An 18,777-nucleotide genomic window follows, 5' to 3' on the forward strand; every position below is an offset into this window, starting at 1 on the left:
TGATCAGCTCACACACCTTGGGGCCTCATTCCATTACTCCTCAAGTAGCTGACTTTCCTATTCTCACTATTAAAACAGATCATCTCTGAGGCATTTAACAGCGATGTCCTCAGAATGTTTTAAGATTTTTCTATAAACCACTACCAGTCAAGAACAAGGTGAAAGCTCTCCCACTCTACTAAGAGGAAAACTTAAGGATGACTGCCCAGCTGTTTCTCTGCTTGTAAGTACTGGATGTAAAATGAACACTATACCTCAGGTTTCTGAATCTTCAGCAGGAAGGGTTCTATTTCAAAACCATGTTCCAAGGAAGGTTCCCTTTGAGGATTCTATAGAAAAAAGAAAGTACAATTAAATGAATACATGAGTCAGAAGTATACTAAAAGAATAATAGAACCTGGCTACATGGGGTTTCTCTTAGGATCACAAGGAAAATTTAGCAGGAAAACTATAAACTTACTATACAAAAGGAATACATTTACCATATAAATTTACTATCTCATATACATACAACGTCTTCATAAAATAAAACTGAACCTTCCTGCCTTTAAGAGACATGATGTAGGAACAATGACTACTTTCTTAACATAATAAAATCAAGCCAGTACTATATCCAAAGTTAAAATACTAGAAGGACAGTCTTTAATGTCAGAAGATAACCACCACCTCCACTCTTTAGCAGTACCTTTATTAATATAGTGAATAATCAAAAAAAAAAAAGAGAGAGAAAGACAGGGAGGGAGGAAGGAAGACAAAAATTTGTTGAACAACCACCTAAAGATCAGCCAACTTTTTCTATAAAAGACCTGAGAGTAAATACTTTAAGACTTCACGGGTCATACAGTCCCTGTTTCAGCACTGCAATTCTTTGTTAGAATGCAAAAGTACCCAGACACAATAGCAAGGCAATGGACATGGTTGTGCTTCATCCAGTCATTTCTATTTATAGACACTGACATTTGAATTTCATACAATTTTCACATGTCACAAATTATGATTCTTTGGATTTTTCACCCAAAAACATTTTAAAATGTAAAAACCACTCTTAGCTCTTGGTCTGCACAAAAACAGGTGGGCCAGGTTTGAAGACTCTGCCCTAGATCACTTTGACAATCAAAGTCCAAGAAGTAGAAAGTGGTGAGGTAGGTAGATGTGTGTCTGTTGGGGAGGGGGTGAACTGAGAAAGACAGGCAGTACTGGGGAAGGGCAAGAGATGCTTTTCCATAATCATAGATTAATTACAAGAAAAAATTTTAAACTATTAGATAAATATAGTATCTAATTACCTGCTTTCCTTTTTTTGGGGGGGGGGCATGGTAAGGTAAGGCATTTTATACAGAGTCAAATTATTAAAATGTTAAATTTTAAAACAGCATATTTCTCTTTTGCTCTTTTCAGAAAAGAAGAGGGGATCTGCTCTCTTCAGCTATCAATTCCAGTTCTGTAAAGAGAGTAAACCTCAGGAATTCCTCTTTGTTTTATATCTAATCTCAAGCCTCACTGACCTTTCATCGAGAACAATACTGTGCACACAGTTCCGACATTCAGACCAGTTCCTCCCCGCTCGCCACACCCCCCCCTCCTTTTCCTGGTGCTGAGCTCTAGCCAAACATTAAATTACGCTGGGAAGTAAAAGGTAGATGAAAAAAAAAGTACAAAGGTGGCATTTGGCCTCATTCTATCAGGACACTCAATCTCAATTTAGAGAAAGAAAGAAGACACTTTCTTTCTTAGTGTGAGAGCATGAGAACTGGAGAACTGCACACATTTTTCAGACAAGCCCATTTTTGTAAGTTTGCAGGTGGCCTGTGCTCTTGTTTCAAGGCAGGTGGGGCTCTAGATCAGGTGTGTGTGTGTCTATAAATCCACACCCATTTTTAACCAGAAACATCCAGAATACACTTCCAGCAACAGCACTGACTATTTCAGGTAAGCAAGCAAAATTTCCAGACTATTTAATCAGTGGTCAAGCTCAGTTATATTTAAAGGATCACCTTTTCACTGCATAAAACTGAGGCCTTCAGTAAGTCAGAGGGAAGTTCAATGAAATTTTTCTTCTTTTAATAAATGACATTTTCTTTGTTGGCTTCATACTTTTGTCAGGCAAGTGTAGGCTCCTCGGTTTTTGTCTCGTCACAGCAAAAATTTGGAGTGACGCTTTTATTCTCTACGTGTATTAATGTTACTATAATAAATTAACATTGATCAAAAGCGACCCTTTAAAAATTATACTGCAAGTAACAATTGTTCCTCTCTGTTTTCTTTTTTTAATTTTCTTATTGAAGTATAGTTGATATACAGTATGCAAATTTCTGCTGTACAGCAAAGTGATTCAGTCATAAAGGATATATATGTAAGAGTATAAAGAATATATACATATATATATATATATATACATTTTTATTTTAAATATTTTCTAAGGGGCTCTCTTCCCCAGAAAAGAGAACAGAGGGATAGAGTGAAAGTTTGGGGTTAGCAGATGCAAACTTATATATAGGATGGAATAACAACAAGGTTCTACTGTTTAGCATAGGGAACTAGTTTTAATATCCTGTGAAAAGAATGTAAAATTTCACTCCCTCTTTTCTTTTACAGACTTTTTAAATATTTAAGTAAATGACATATGTTAAATTACTTTTGAAAAGTAAAGTACTGTCAGAAAATGCTACCAGTGTTTATAACACCTAATTGTAGACATGTGGCTATTGGCCTCCAAGTGCAGAGCGAGCTGCTCCCGGCACATGACCACATCATGTTCATCTGTGTCCCCCAATTAGATTAACCCAGGCATCTGATACTGGAGGACTGTAAGTCATTCATGTTCTATTCACCAGGGAAATTACTACTCATCCAAAACAGTAATATATAAATTGATTGTCTTCATTATAGAATATATTTAATACCTCTTTTACAATTTATCAGTGTCAGACAGAAAACAAATATTTTTATTTTTTTAAGTAGAACAGTCTGACAATCATACCTAATAACTTGAAATCTGAAAATAAAAAGTCAGTTCCTATTTAAATTTGGCAGCTTTAAACCAAGCAAAAGGTGAAATTATAACTTCTTTTGATAGAGATTCTACCTACTTATCTCTGTCTGTATCATAAAGAATTTTTTCTCATGCTTCCTCCAGATTAACTGCTTCTTAACTCCTTGCTTCTAAAGATACCTGAAAGAATCCTAAGGCACCTGGGGGCTTTCTTCCCCAGAAAAGAGAACAAAGGCTCACAAAATTTTACAGTCAAAATCAGAGATTCTGAGACTTCAGGAGCTCAATCACAGATCGCCTAGAAGCTCCCTGGACCCAAGTTAAGACCCCGCCTTAGATGGTTGCTTCCATTTCTCTACAGCCACTTCCACCCCCACAAAGCCTGCCCTCCCCACACTGGACCCTGTGTTCCAGATTCAACTGTCTTTATCCCCTGCTGAAATCTACCCTTTCCTTGTTCCAACCTTTACAGTACACGATGACATCCATAAGGTAAAAGATGGCATTCTGAAATGTTTTACAGTATTACCAAGTTATAAGAACTTAAACTGTGATACTTATCAGCATCATGATTATTGTTTAACAGGGTTTCTCAATAGAAAGAAATTTACAAGTGTGTCCTTTCCAGATTAGGAAAGAAAATACTTTAAATAGAACCAAAGCAACCATTTTCAATCCAGGAGAGAATCGAAGGGATGCACCACTGGCAAGAGAAAGATACTGAAATGAGAGGCCTGATTTTTAAATAGGGCAGGGTTGCACACAGAAGAGCAAAAGGCTGAGTAAATGATGGGAGGATAAAGATAAATGACTATCAAAGAACTGAAAAACAAGAACCTCCGTATTCCATTCCTCCTCCCATTTCCATTTTCAGCACTAATTGTTCATGCCTCATCTTACTGTCTTGGCATAAAGTTAAAATGGTGTTTTAATCAAAAGGCAAAGATTATTTATGCATGACAATTGTCACCTTCCCACTGCATTCCGCAGGGGCAAGCCCTTTAATCAACATGATTTTATCTGAGATTTAAAGCAACGCTGTAAGCACTCAAATGCTATCAGAAATAGGCTTTGGGTGCCTATTTGGGTGTCAACGTCATTGTACCGCCCCCACGAAGCCCAAACACTGTGGCTTTTCATCAAGTGGACTTTTATTGAATTGACTGCATTTTTACAATAACTTACAAATAAAATGTGAAAGTTCTAGATGGTTGTACCATGTCAACTCACACAAGCAAAGCAATGTGTCAGCCTAAATTTGGTCTAACTCTTAACAAATGTCTTGATGACAGCCTGAGGTAACCTACTAGATTCTGACATTTTTTACCATCCAGTTCTGAAGGATTCTTGAGAAGACATGATGTCACACTCAGTTCTGGTCCTCTGCCTCTTATCCATCACCGTTTCTTCCAACCTTGCCATTGCTATCAAAAGGGAAAAGAGACCTCCTCAGACACTTTCAAGAGGTACTGGAATTTTATTTTATTTTCTAAACTCAGTCATTTGGATTGTTTTAAAGTTATTCATCTCTTGCCCACAGTCTAGTTATAAAACCAACTCAATTAACTGGAATTTTTTGTTGTGTGTCATTTGAAAACAGGGGAAAAAGAATCCCAGAAAGTATCAGTTAATTTTAAAGAGTGAGCCAAATCAAATGAAAAAAAAAAAATTGCTGCATCTTCTATAGAAATAGTGGGAAACTAGTTTCATTGCCTATAACTTTGGTAACCAGAGTCCTAGAAAATTCTGGAAAATTCTATTGATGGATATGTCATATTGATATCCTAAATGCAATCAGGATTTCCATAGAATCTGTTCCAGTGCTCTGTCCAATACTTCTTCAGGCAAGAAAATAATTTGGAATGATTTTATACTGGGATCCCACAAAAATTATTTTATCTCCATCCTTCAAGAATTCTGGTTAACCAAGTGTTTGCTATGCTGACTCTGGGAAACCGCTATAGTATTTTTAGACAACATGATCTACATTTGCCATGGGCTACACTGTTTAGAAAACATCTATTTTGTACCAACTGTTTTACTTCAGCCTAAGAAACAATTATATCTTTACCTGTAAAGAAATATAAATAAGATTCACAAAATTGATTCCTACATTTCCAGTTACCAGAAGTGTAAAGAAAATCATTCATCTGCACATCAGATCACATCAGATCAGATCAGTCGTTCAGTTGTGTCTGACTCTTTGCAACCCCATGAATCACAGCACACCAGGCCTCCCTGTCCATCACCAACTCCTGGAGTTCACTCAGACTCAGGTCCATCGAGTCAGTGACGCCATCCAGCCATCTCATCCTCTGTCATCCCCTTCTCCTCCTGCCCCCAATCCCTCCCAGCATCAGAGTCTTTTCCAATGGGTCAACTCTTTGCATGAGGTGGCCAAACTACTGGAGTTTCAGCTTTAGCATCATTCCTTCCAAAGAAATCCCACGACTGATCTCCTTCAGAATGGACTGGTTGGATCTCCTTGCAGTCCAAGGGACTCTCAAGAGTCTTCTCCAACACCACAGTTCAAAAGCATCCATTCTTAGGCACTCAGCCTTCTTCACAGTCCAACTCTCACATCCATACATGACCACAGGAAAAACCATAGCCTTGACTAGACAAGTCAAGTTGGCAAAATAATGTCTCTGCTTTTGAATATGCTATCTAGGTTGGTCATAACTTTCCTTCCAAGGAGTAAGCGTCTTTTAATTTCATGGTTGCAGTCACCATCTGCAGTGATTTTGGAGCCCAGAAAAATAAAGTCTGACACTGTTTCCACTGTTTCCCCATCTATTTCCCATGAAGTGATGGGACCAGATGCCATGATCTTAGTTTTCTGAATGTTGAGCTTTAAGCCAACTTTTTCACTCTCCTCTTTCACTTTCATCAAGACGCTTTTGAGTTCCTCTTCACTTTCTGCCATAAGGGTGGTGTCATCTGCATATCTGAGGTTATTGATATTTCTCCCGGCAATCTTGATTCCAGCTTGTGTTTCTTCCAGTCCAGCGTTTCTCATGACGTACTCTGCATATAAGTTAAATAAACAGGGTGACAACATACAGCCTTGACGTACTCCTTTTCCTATTTGGAACCAGTCTGTTGTTTCATGTCCAGTTCTAACTGTTGCTTCCTGACCTGCATACACATTTCTCAAGAGGCAGGTCAGGTGGTCTGGTATTCCCATCTCTTTCAGAATTTTCCACAGTTTATTGTGATCCACACAGTCAAAGGCTTTGGCATAGTCAATAAAGCAGAAATAGATGTTTTTCTGGAACTCTCTTGCTTTTTCCATGATCCAGCAGATGTTGGCAATTTGATCTCTGGTTCCTCTGCCTTTTCTAAAACCAGCTTGAACATCAGGAAGTTCACGGTTCACATATTGCTGAAGCCTGGCTTGGAGAATTTTGAGCATGACTTTACTAGTGTGTGAGATGAGTGCAATTGTGCGGTAGTTTGAGCATTCTTTGGCATTGCCTTTCTTTGGGATTAGAATGAAAACTGACCTTTTCCAGTCCTGTGGTCATTGTTGAGTTTTCCAAATTTGCTGGCATATTGAGTGCAGCACTTTCATAGCATTATTTTTCAGGATTTGGAATAGTTCAACTGGAATTCCATCACCTCCACTAGCTTTGTTCGTAGTGATGCTTTCTAAGGCCCACTTGACTTCACATTCCAGGATGTCTGGCTCAGTGATCACACCATTGTGATTATCTGGGTCGTGAAGATCTTTTTTGTACAGTTCTTCTGTGTATTCTTGCCATCTCTTCTTAATATCTTCTGCTTCTAATTCTAAATTAGTAGCACAACCCAAAAAAACACTTGACCACTAGTTGGAATGGCAATGTGAACTAAGTAAGAAACAAATAGAGATAAACTATAGCATAATTTTAAATTTGAAAATATTGACTTTCTTTCCAAGTTAATTAATTTATCCCTTAATAAATGTACAGGAGAAGGCAATGGCACCCCACTGCAGTACTCTTGCCTGGAAAATCCCATGGATGGAGGAGGCTGGTAGGCTGCAGTCCATGGGGTCGCTAAGAGTCGGACATGACTGAGTGACTTCACTTTCACTTTTCACTTTCATGCATTGGAGAAGGAAATGGCAACCCACTCCAGTGTTCTTGCCTGGAGAATCCCAGGGATGGTGGAGCCTGATGGGCTGCCGTCTATGGGGTCGCACAGAGTCGGACACAATTGAAGTGACTTAGCAATAAATGTACTGGATGCCAGCCAACTGCTCACCAATATTCACCCAAAATAATTAATTCTACATTAGTTTAAAATCACAGAAAGTCCAAAAAAATCTGTAAGCTTTTGCAAAATAAATAAAAGAGGGAAATATTTTCATAAGTGTAATTTATCATGTTATCTCCATATATACACATACAATAGTCATAAAACAATGAACTCATTAGCCTTAAATTGCCAAAGACCAAACTTCACTGCCCTTAAAGACCCTCGAGGGCTGAATTAAACACCACGTGTAACACCAAGTAGTACATGGAGCTGCTTGGAGTGGGGAGCAGCACCAGTTAAACACAAACACTGTTAGGGAGAAGAGGGAATATTAATTGGAAAAAGTTAAAAAATGGTTCAATATAAAAGTGAACCCCAAAATCTTAACTTTCTTTGGAATCAAAAGAACTGCTCTGCAACCAGCACCTGGCATATAGTAAGTACTCAATAAACACATATTGAAGATGAAGGAAATCTCAGATGACAAGTAAACATAGCCAGTACTGCATTATGAATTATGGTAACTAAGATCAAAGTAATGCTCAAAATTCTCCAAGCCAGGCTTCAGCAATACGTGAACCATGAACTTCCAGATGTTCAAGCTGGTTTTAGAAAATCAGAGGAACCAGAGATCAAATTGCCAACATCCTCTGGATCATCAAAAAAGCAAGAGAGTTCCAGAAAAACATCTATTACTGCTTTATTGACTATGCCAAAGCCTTTGACTGTGTGGATCACAATAAACTGTGGAAAATTCTGAAAGAGATGGGAATACCAGACCACCTGATCTGCCTCTTGAGAAACCTATATGCAGGTCAGGAAGCAACAGTTAGAACTGGACATGGAACAACAGACTGGTTCCAAATAGGAAAAAGAGTACATCAAGGCTATATATTGTCACCCTGCTTATTTAACTTATATGCAGAGTTCATTATGAGAAACACTGGGCTGGAAGAAGCACAAGCTGGAATCAAGATTGCCGGGAGAAATATCAATAAGCTCAGATACGCAGATGATACCACCCTTTAGCCCAGAAAGTGAAGAACTAAACAGCCTCTTGATGAAAGTGAAAGAGGAGAGTGAAAAAGTTGGCTTAAAGATCAACATTCAGAAAATGAAGATCATGGCATCTGGTCCCATCACTTCATGGGAAATAGATGGGGAAAACAGTGGAAACAGTGTCAGACTTTATTTTTCTGGGCTCCAAAATCACTGCAGATGGTGACTGCAGCCATGAAATTAAAAGACGCTTACTCCTTGGAAGGAAAGTTATGACCAATCTAGATAGCATATTCAAAAGCAGAGACATTACTTTGCCATCAAAGGTCCGTCTAGTCATAGCTATGGTTTTTCCAGTGGTCATGTATGGATGTGAAACTTGGACTGTGAAGAATGCTGAGGGCCGAAGAATTGATGTTTTTGAACTGTGGTGTTGGAGAAGACTCTTGAGAGTCCCTTGGACTGCAAGGAGATCCAACCAGTCCATTCTAAAGGAGATCAGCCCTGGGCGTTCTTTGGAAGGACTGATGCTAAAGCTGAAACTCCAGTACTTTGGCCACCTCAGGCGAAGAGTTGATTCATTGGAAAAGACTCTGATGCTGGGAGGGATTGGGGGCAGGAGGAAAAGGGGACGGCAGAGGATGAGATGGCTGGATGGCGTCACTGACTCGATGGACGTGAGTCTGAGTGAACTCCAGGAGTTGGTGATGGACAGGGAGGCCTGGCGTGCTGCGATTCATGGGGTCACAAAGAGTTGGACACGACTGAGCGACTGAACAGAACTGAAGATCATGGCATCCAGTCCCATTACTTCATGGCAAATAGAAGGGGAAAAAGTGGAAACAGTGACAGATTTTATTTTCTTGGGCTCCAAAATCACCGTGGATGGCGACTGCACCATGAAATTAAGACACTTGCTCCTTGGAAGAAAAGCTATGACAAACCTAGACAGGATATTAAAAAGCAGAGATACCACTTTGCTGACAAAGGTCCATCTAGTTAAAGTCATGGTTTTTCCAGTAGTCATGTATGGATGTGAGAGTTGGACCATAAAGTAGGCTGAGTGCCAAACAATGCTTTCTAACTCTGGTGTTGGAGAAGACTCTCGAGAGTCCCTTGGACTGCAAGGAGATCAGACCAGTCAATCCTAAGGGAAATCAGACCTGAATATTCATGGGAAGGACTAATGCTGAAGCTCTAATACTTTGGCTCCCTGATGCGAAGAGCTGACTCATTGGTAAAGACCCTGATGTTGGGAAAGACTGAGCACAGGAGGAGAAGGGGGCAAAAGAGGATGAGATGGTTGGATGGCAACATCGACTCAATGGACATGCATTTGAGCAAACTCAAGGAGATGGTGAAGGACAGGGAAGCCTGGCATGCTGCTGTTCATGGGGCTGCAAAGAGTTGGACATGACTGAGTGACTAAACAACATCAATGAACAGAGACCCTGAAGACAGTTTAAATTCTGTACCACCTTTGGCCTATTGTGATTATGGGGTAAAGTGTATAAAAACAATTATAATACAATATGACTACCTTGCCAAGCTATGAACAAACTGAGAGCAGGGACTATACTCCCCCACCTTTGTACACCCAGTGCCAAGTGGAGCAAGGCATATAGCAGATGTTCCTTTAATGTTTGCAGAACTAAGTTCACCAAGGGCAGAGACCAGTAATTTTTCCCATTGCTGACATTCTGGCATTGAATGGTATTTGCAACCATTCAATAGGGAATAGGGAAATTAAGTAGGAGCCTAGTCTCACTGGCTGATTTCAAAGCAACTTTTATCAAATGCTAAACATAGCATAAAGTCACTACATATGCTCAAGCAAAGAAAATCCTTCAGGATTACTACAGACAGGAACGATTCTTGCTAAGGTGGGGGTACTAAGCTAACATAAGGTGTTCTTCCAACGCCCAGCTTCTATAATCAGGCAAAACAAACCAACAACATTCCTGGTAAGGGAGTAAAATAATGCAGTCACTTTGGAAAAAGTCTGGTAGTGCCCCCAGAATGGTAAAGGTACAGTTACCATTTGGTCCAGCAATTCCACCTCCAGGGATAAACCCAGGGAAGATGAAAACACATGTTCACACACAAGTCTTGTACCCACGCGTTCACAGCAGCAGTATTCATAAAATCCAAAATGTAGAAACCACCCAAATGGTCATCAAATGATGAATGGATAAACAAAATGTGGTATAGTGTTACAATGGAATGGCCCAAGAATGAAGTCCTAATACACGCAATGACATGGATGAACCTTGAACACTTTGTACCGAATGAAAGCATCCAGCCGTAAAATACGTCACATCTTATATGATTCCATAGACACAAGCATCTGGAAGAAGCTAACCTACAGACTGAAAGTGGATTCGGTGTTTCTTAGGGTTGAGCAAAGGAAAGGATTAGGTGGTGATAACTGAATGATAAAGGGTTTCTTTTTTCAGGTGATAAAGATGTTCTCTAATTACTGCAGTGATGGTTGCACACTTATGTAAATATACCCAAAAAAAGTATCTACTTTCAATAGATGAATTACACTATTAATTATATTTAATAGTCTCTATTAACAAACCAACTAAAACCTGACAAAAATCATACAATCATATTTATCTTGCTCCATAACTCTGCTTCATAAGTCCTGGCCATCTTCTAAGCCATGGTATCAAAACAAGAAACTCCAATCTGACACAGTTGAAGCATACAAAAAAATCTGAGTACAAACTAGACTGCACATATTTCTATTTTCAAATTAATTCAATCTTTTCCATCTGTAGATGGAGACATTTCCAGAAAATACTTTGAAGTACTTTGTGCATTCTCCTCGACAGTCATTCTTCAGTCACTGGTATACATCCCCAACTCCTCCCATAGCCTCTTTAAGGACCAGTAGGTTCTCTCTCTGGAGAGGGCGATGGCAGCCCACTCCAGTACTCTTGCCTGGAAAATCCCATGGACGGAGGATCCTGGCAGGCTGCAGTCCATGGGGTCGCTAAGAGTCAGACACGACTGAGCGACTTCCCTTTCACTTTTCACTTTCATGCATTGGAGAAGGAAATGGCAACCCACTCCAGTGTTCTTGCCTGGAGAATCCCAGGGACAGGGGAGCCTGGTGGGCTGCCGTCTATGGGGTCGCACAGACTCAGACACGACTGAAGCGATTTAGCAGCAGCAGCAGCAAGTTCTCTCTCTACTCCTTGTGTTCGGTTTCCCTCTCCTCCACTTCTGGATGCTTCCAAAACAACTGTGTTTTATTAGTTTATCTCTCAACCATGAAATTTCCACAGCAGAATTTTTTACCTGTTAAAACTCAAAAGCAAAATGTGAAATTCTGTTTTTTCATGATGTATTCTGATTTTAAAGGCATCAACATCTCTCAGTACTCAAGCTTCAAGGGCACCAGAGAGTACAGCCCAACATATTCCTAATAGATTTACAAAGTATGCATGGGATTCCCAGGTGGTGCTAGTGGTAAAGAACCCACCTGGCAATGCAGGAGATGCAAGAGACTTGGGTTCAATTCCTGGGTCAGGAAGATTCCCCTGGAGGAGGAAAACAGCAAACCACTCCAGTATTCTTGCCTGGAGAATCCCATGGACAGAGGAGCATGGCAGGCTACAGTCCACAGGTCACAGTCAGACATGACTGAAGCAACGTAGCACCAGCACTTACAAGGCATGCAGATTAACTAGTCTTCTCCTGTACAATCTGAAAGCCAGAGTTTTTGCGTGGTCCGAAGATATCTTATCAGTCACCACTAAGCATAATAGCATCTACTGAACATTTACTAGGTTCAAGGCCATGGGTGTTGAGATGTGAAACAGAGTTACAAAACCTCAGCACTCCATCTAAAAGGATACAACCTCTTCCTATCTAGTTATAATCATGTATCCTCTATACCAAATTTCACATGTACATTTCAGAACTCTTCAGGGGTCTTGAGTTGATACACTGATTTCCCTCTTCTGTTTTAGGGTGGGGAGATGACATCACTTGGGTGCAGACTTATGAGGAAGGTCTCTTTCATACTCAAAAAAGGTAAAATACCTCTCATTCAGCTTTGACAGATGATACACATACCTCATCAAGAGCCAAAAAACTAGCAAGTTAGCTTTTGAAAGGACACAGTAACAATTTTCTCTGATATTGAGTGCTGTTTAACCTAAGAGTTGCTATTAGAATTTTTTATAAACAAGAGTTCTAAATATCCTTGTATTAATTCTTTAATAACCCAGCCAAGCTTTTATACTGAGGAACAACTGACTTAACATTATAGTAGGAGAAGGCAATGGCACCCCACTCCAGTACTCTTGCCTGGAAAATCCCTTGAACGGAGGAGACTGGTAGGCTGCAGTCCATGGAGTCGCTAAGAGTCAGACATGACTGAGTGACTTCACTTTCACTTTTCACTTTCATGCATTGGAGAAGGAAATGGCAACCCACTCTGATATTCTTGCCTGGAGAATCCCAGGGACAGCAGAGCTGGTGGCTGCCATCTATGGGGGTCGCATAGAGTTGGACACGACTGAAGCAACTTAGCAGCAGTGTCAGACATACAAAATAATGATTGGATATTTGTACATATTGCAAAATGGTACAGCAATAAGTCTAGTTTAGACTTATTAAAGACTTATTTAGACTTAAACAACATCCACCAAGTAAACTTTTGAATATAAGCTGCATATACAAAACAGCTTTACACACTGGGTATTATACAAGCTTAAAAAGAAATCTGGTTTACAGCAGTGCTTCTTAAGGCTGTCTGATTATCAGAACAATTCAGAGAGCCTTGTTTAAAATCCACATTCATGGTCAGTCAGTCCAGTACTTACTGAGTACCCACTGCCATGTGCCAGGCACTGTTCTATACTCAATGACCAAGAGTGACATGCTTTTTATCCTTGACGATCTACTGACTTTGAGGGGATAGAGCTGAAGACACTTATGTTTTTAAAAGCACCCCAAATATTTATCAAATATCAAAAGAACATTCAATTCAACTCTTCAAAGAAAAAGGAAAGATGCCAAATAATTGAGCAACACACTCTCAACACTGGACAAACATTACCAAAAAACACAGAAAAGTTTACAGAATAATCTTATTATCAAAGAGAAATGCAAAAAGTAAACAACATATTAGCAAAGAGCAGCCAGCAGAACACTTAAAAAATATACTCTGATAAAGTGAAATTCAGTTTGGGAATGCCAAAAGATTCAAGATTAAAAAACCTATTAAAATAATCTAATATTCATAAGGACACAAATCATACAAGTGTCTCCTATCAACATAAATGGTGAAGGGGCATTTACAATAATGCCAAATCCATACTGGAGCTTTTTAAACTTTTATTTAACAATATCAATTTATTTTTATTTATCCTAACAAAGAAATATCCATCCCAGTAAAAACAAAAAAAAAACAAACCTAAAAACCCAGTATCATGCTTACTGGGAAAATCAATTAAAGTATCCCACTGATGGGATTCTTTAATCACCACAATGACTAACATTGTTCTCAAGACACCAATCAATGCAATTAGATGAGAAAAACTTAAGAAGAGTGTGAAAGTATCTTCATTTGCAGATGTTGACTGTGTACATGAGAAACTTGAGAATCAACTCTAAGTATTCAGAAGTATGAAAATTAAGTTAAATGTGAAGTCTCTCAGTCGTGTCCGACTCTTTGCGACCCCATGGACTGTAGCCTAATACCCAGAAACCAAAGGCATATATATATATAAATAAAATTAAAGGACTTCCCAGGTGGTGCCAGTGATAAAGAACCTGCCTGCCAATTCAGGAGATGTAAGAGACATGGGTATGACCCCTGGGTCAGGAAGATCCCTTGGAGGAGGGCATGGCAACCCACTCCAGTATTCTTGCCTGGACAATCTCATGGACAGAGGAGCCTGGTGGGCTACAGTTCATCGGCTGACAAAGAGTCGGACACAACTAAAGTGACTTAGCACACATGCATATAACATTAAAATGGTTAAATAGGAAAAAAAGACAAAATATCTCAGGATAAATGACAGAAAATGCACAAAATCTATATGAACTAAATGTACTACTGAGAAAATTACAAACCTATGACACGAGTTCTGTGTTCTTATATAGGAAGACTCATTATAAAAATGTCAATTCTCTTTATACTTCAAATTTTTTAAAGACAATCACAATATATTAGTACAATTTTTGTTTAAAAAATAATTCTAAAATTGAAATGGGGACATAGACACAAATAGTTAGGAACATTCTGAAAAAGAAACCAGTGGGGACTAGCCTTTAATCAATATGTAACATTTTACCAAACTACAATAAAACAGTATGTTACTGGTAAATGAACTGAACATTCTGAAAGGAGAGAATAGAAATAAAACCAGATACAACAGAAACTGTATGTGATAAAGTAGCATTTTAAATCAGGAATAGGGGACACAGCCTATGTAAAACAATTATTAGAATTTTAGAATCATGTGGAAAATAAACTTGGATTCATACCTCATATTTTACACCAAAACAAATTACAAAGACTAATTATAAGGATGAAAGCATTAAGGTACTAGAAGATACTATTGCAAAATTTTATCTCTTTAAATTCTTGCAGTATGGAAGGGCTGATATCAACGGTGAGGCATGAGGGACGTCTAGGATGCAGAAACAAAGCACTTAATTTTTTGCCCTCGGTGCTACTGTTGCCTCACTTTTTTATTTCTTTAGGCTTGAATATCTCCCAAGTTAAAAAGGAAAAAAAAAAAAAGGAGATGTGAAGTTGGTAAATATTAGCTTTATATGTTATAAATTTTAAAAGTTGTAGGATTTATTTTACCTAAAATTAATGTAAATTCTAAGTTGGAGGATTAAATGAAATTATTAACAGCTCAAAGTTTGTTATTTTCTTTGAGGTGTATTTCATATAATTACCTCTGTTCTTTTAAAGATTTATGATTTATATTTTTACATTAGTCTCTTTTTGGACCCAACATTCTCTCAAAATTAAACATTAAAAAATATCTTATGTATCCAAATCATAATTCATTTATCTTTTACTATAGTCAACATTCTAACTTTTCTCTAATTCTAAACAGCAGTCAATTAACTACCATAAAAAAATTTTTTCCAAGAGTGAAAATCAAAATGACACTGAAAAATATAAAGGAAGGGAACTCTCACTGAGATTGCTTATAGAATTATGACAAGAGTGAAAGTTGGTAAAAATAACCAAATATTAATAGCCTTTTTGCAAACTAAAAACAGAAGAAAATAAGTAAAAACTTTATTCTCCTACAATTTTATACCACATGTTCACTGGAAATGAATGCCTTGTTCATATCCTTTCAACTTTGGAGACAGAATTGACTCTTTCTAACTGTACTACAGTATATGTAAGAATGACCTGGTCAACTTCTTAAGCTGTGATTCCTGGACCCCAGCCCCAGAGATTCTGATTGAGTGGACCTGGAGGGAGTCAGAAAATTAACATTTCTAATGAGCTACGTTTCTGGTGAGACTGATGCTTCAGTTCTGAGTAACTTTTATGAGTAACACTACTACAGATTACAATGCTGTGATGTGTCAACCTGTGAATTTTAATGTCTTACAGAAAGTATGAAAACCTTAAATCTAATTTCCCTGTACAGTTTGACTCAATGAATCACTTGACTCAATTTCACCCTCTCTCTGTTTAGTAACAAGCCACTGATGGTTATTCATCACTTGGAGGACTGTCAGTACTGCCAAGGTAATTTATGCTTTTGAGATCGTACTGTATTTTCAATATGAAGTAAGACAGTGACCTAGTTAAAAATTAAGAAGGCACTCGAAATTAAAAAAAAAAAGACAACTGATGGAGTACCACCGTTTTACTAAGGAGCTTACTGACTACAACGATTGTTAGCAATCTACTGAATATATTTATATTATGTGTCCTTCAGGATTTTATATCCCTCTGCATCCTCTGCCCCCCAGAAAGGTGGGAAAACTGGCTGAAAAGATGATGCTTTAACCAATGAGTCAATGAATTAAGTAACATTATAAAACTGGTGATTTCAATGCGATTATCCCTTGATGTTCCCCCCGACCTTGGATAGACTGTGTCCCTCATTGCTTTCCAATGAGAGACAGAGTAGCAATGCGCCAATGAACTATTAACATCCAAGTTATAGAAGCAAACAAATGCAAAATGTTAGCTTTATTTTGCTACATTATTTTAAAGTAATCTTAATCCATGAAACTAACTGGCATTATATCTTTCCCCACAGCACTAAAAAAAGTGTTTGCCCAAAATAAAGAAATACAAGAAATGGCTCAGAATAATTTCATCATGCTGAATCTCATGGTACATGATCTCTACAATTTTTTTTTAATATTTCAATTCAATGGAAAAGTTTAATCTCTTTTAGTCTTTATTTCAAGGCAAAAAGAGCTATACAGTATTAGTGGACATAGAATGTTATATAGAATTGTAAGAGGCTAAAATATACAATTTACTGAAAACCTGTTTATGTAAAGTATTTTTAAATCAACTGTTAAAAACAATCCAATCCAATAACATTTTTTTTTCTTCTTTTGCTAGCATGAGACCACAGATAAGAATTTATCACCTGATGGACAGTATGTGCCTAGAATCATGTTTGTGGGTAATTGTGTAATCTCTTTCCATCAGATTTACAAAATCAGTAGCCTTCTTGCTTTTATTTACTTTCAAATGTTAGTTCATTTGAAACTATTCCTTTTAATACTATTTGAAGTACTATTCCTTTTAAAGGGGAGTCATTAGTAACCCAGTCAACAACAGCTCTTGTTCAACAATCAAACTCATTATATCTATATTTGCAACTTATAAATATTGAAGTTTTATTTTTAAATTAACTCATGCTATTAAATCAATCCCCAAAATACTTTCAGTACAGTTCTCTAAACTATGTTGATAGAGAGCTGTAGCACACTAAAATGGAAATTCTGATTAACTCATCATGAATTAACATGTATGAAAACTGATTTAGTTTGTAAATATGCTTAACATTTGTTTCAGAGCTAGAGGCATGAATGATTTTCAGAACTCTTAAAAAAATATGTAAGTAACTTATTTTTTGTGGGCAGATCCTTCTTTAACAGTCAGAGCTGATATAACTGGAAGATACTCGAACAGATTATATACATATGAACCTCAGGATTTACCACTATGTAAGTATTTTCAAATTATCTTAAACAGTGATGCTAGCAACACTTGACAGTTAGAAGGGTGAGTGATGCCCTCCATCAGCACTTTCCCTCAAACAGTGATTCCCACCCATCACAGTTCCAGGGATTGGCAGTGGTGGTTGTGGTTAAAATGCAAACTCTTAGCTCCAATTGACATCAGAATTTCTGGGACAACTTGGAATCTATTTTTTTAATGGGGATCTCTAACAGTCCTTGTGATCACTAAATGTTAAGACCATCAAACAGGATAGAGTACACATTAAAATTACACTTTAAGAAAGCCAGTCCATTCTTCTCATATCAAAGATCATACGTGATTTCCTCAAAGTGATTAACAATTAAATCTCTTCCTCAGTCTGACTTGGGACTTTCATTCTTAACAACATTCACAATCAATCAGCTATGCTTAATAAGATAGCTATGCTTGCCATGGAGAAGGAAATGGCAACCCACTCCAGTAGTCTTGCCTGGAGAATCCCATGGACAAAGGAACCTGGCGGGCTACAGTCCATGGGGTTGCAAAGAGTCAGACACAACTGAGCGACTAACACACACAACACACACACATGCTTGTCATATCCAATGAAACGAACACAAAATAATCAGTTAACAAAACAGATACCCCCTCAAATCCCTCTGATAAAATTCTTTAACGTAAAGTTAATTAATCAGCTCTTAAAGGTCTAATCCCTAAATTTATGTGTACACATTTATATAATAGTTTTTAATATTGCAGATAAATCCCCACATCTTTATAGTTGTTAAACAGGTTGATTTTAGATTCACAGTTAATTGTAAAATTTTATACTCTCATTTACTAATAATATATATTTACTTTATTACAGTGATAGAAAACATGAAGAAAGCATTAAAACTTATTCAATCCGAGTTATAATATATTACCTCTAAGAGGTTAAAAGTCATGAAGAAAAACTTCTGGTTAACTGACTAAAACTAAATGGGTGGGTACATGAATTCTGTAACATTATCATTTAGATTCTTAATGTGCTTGAATATTCTTATGAAGGTAAAATGATATTTCAATAAAAGTCAAAACCTGAGTCAATGTTGTGGTTTGCCTGCACTGGTAGCAAAGAAAGCCTTTCACGAGCTGATAGTTACAGTGGAGACCTAAGAAAAAGGCATCTACATTGGTTGTTTCTATTTTCTGATCTATCATTCCTTCCACCAAATAATCTAATCTTATTTCTGACCCTTCTATTACATAGAACATGCAAGCTTAGGTCATGCCTGATCTTCATGTCCCCAAAGCAAACAGATTCATCTCTATCCATTTATTGTTTAAACTTTTAGCAGCGCAACTCTTAGAA

At 37.7% G+C, this 18,777-nt stretch overlaps 1 protein-coding gene across 1 annotated transcript; it reads left to right on the plus strand.

The window, feature by feature from the left end:
* Nucleotides 1-1,893: 1,893 nt before the first annotated feature.
* On the plus strand, nt 1,894-18,500 carry AGR3 (anterior gradient 3, protein disulphide isomerase family member). Its single transcript, XM_005897376.2, has 8 exons — nt 1,894-1,929; nt 4,327-4,458; nt 12,217-12,280; nt 15,931-15,983; nt 16,504-16,580; nt 16,818-16,881; nt 17,345-17,428; nt 18,292-18,500. Exons 2-8 carry the CDS (start codon nt 4,350-4,352, stop codon nt 18,339-18,341), a joined length of 501 nt encoding a protein of 166 aa, XP_005897438.1. The 5' UTR covers nt 1,894-1,929; nt 4,327-4,349; the 3' UTR covers nt 18,342-18,500.
* The last annotated feature ends 277 nt before the right edge of the window (nt 18,501-18,777 follow it).

This window comes from Bos mutus, chromosome 4 (assembly GCF_027580195.1).
Source record: "Bos mutus isolate GX-2022 chromosome 4, NWIPB_WYAK_1.1, whole genome shotgun sequence".
In the NCBI taxonomy this organism is placed as follows: Eukaryota; Metazoa; Chordata; class Mammalia; order Artiodactyla; family Bovidae; genus Bos; species Bos mutus.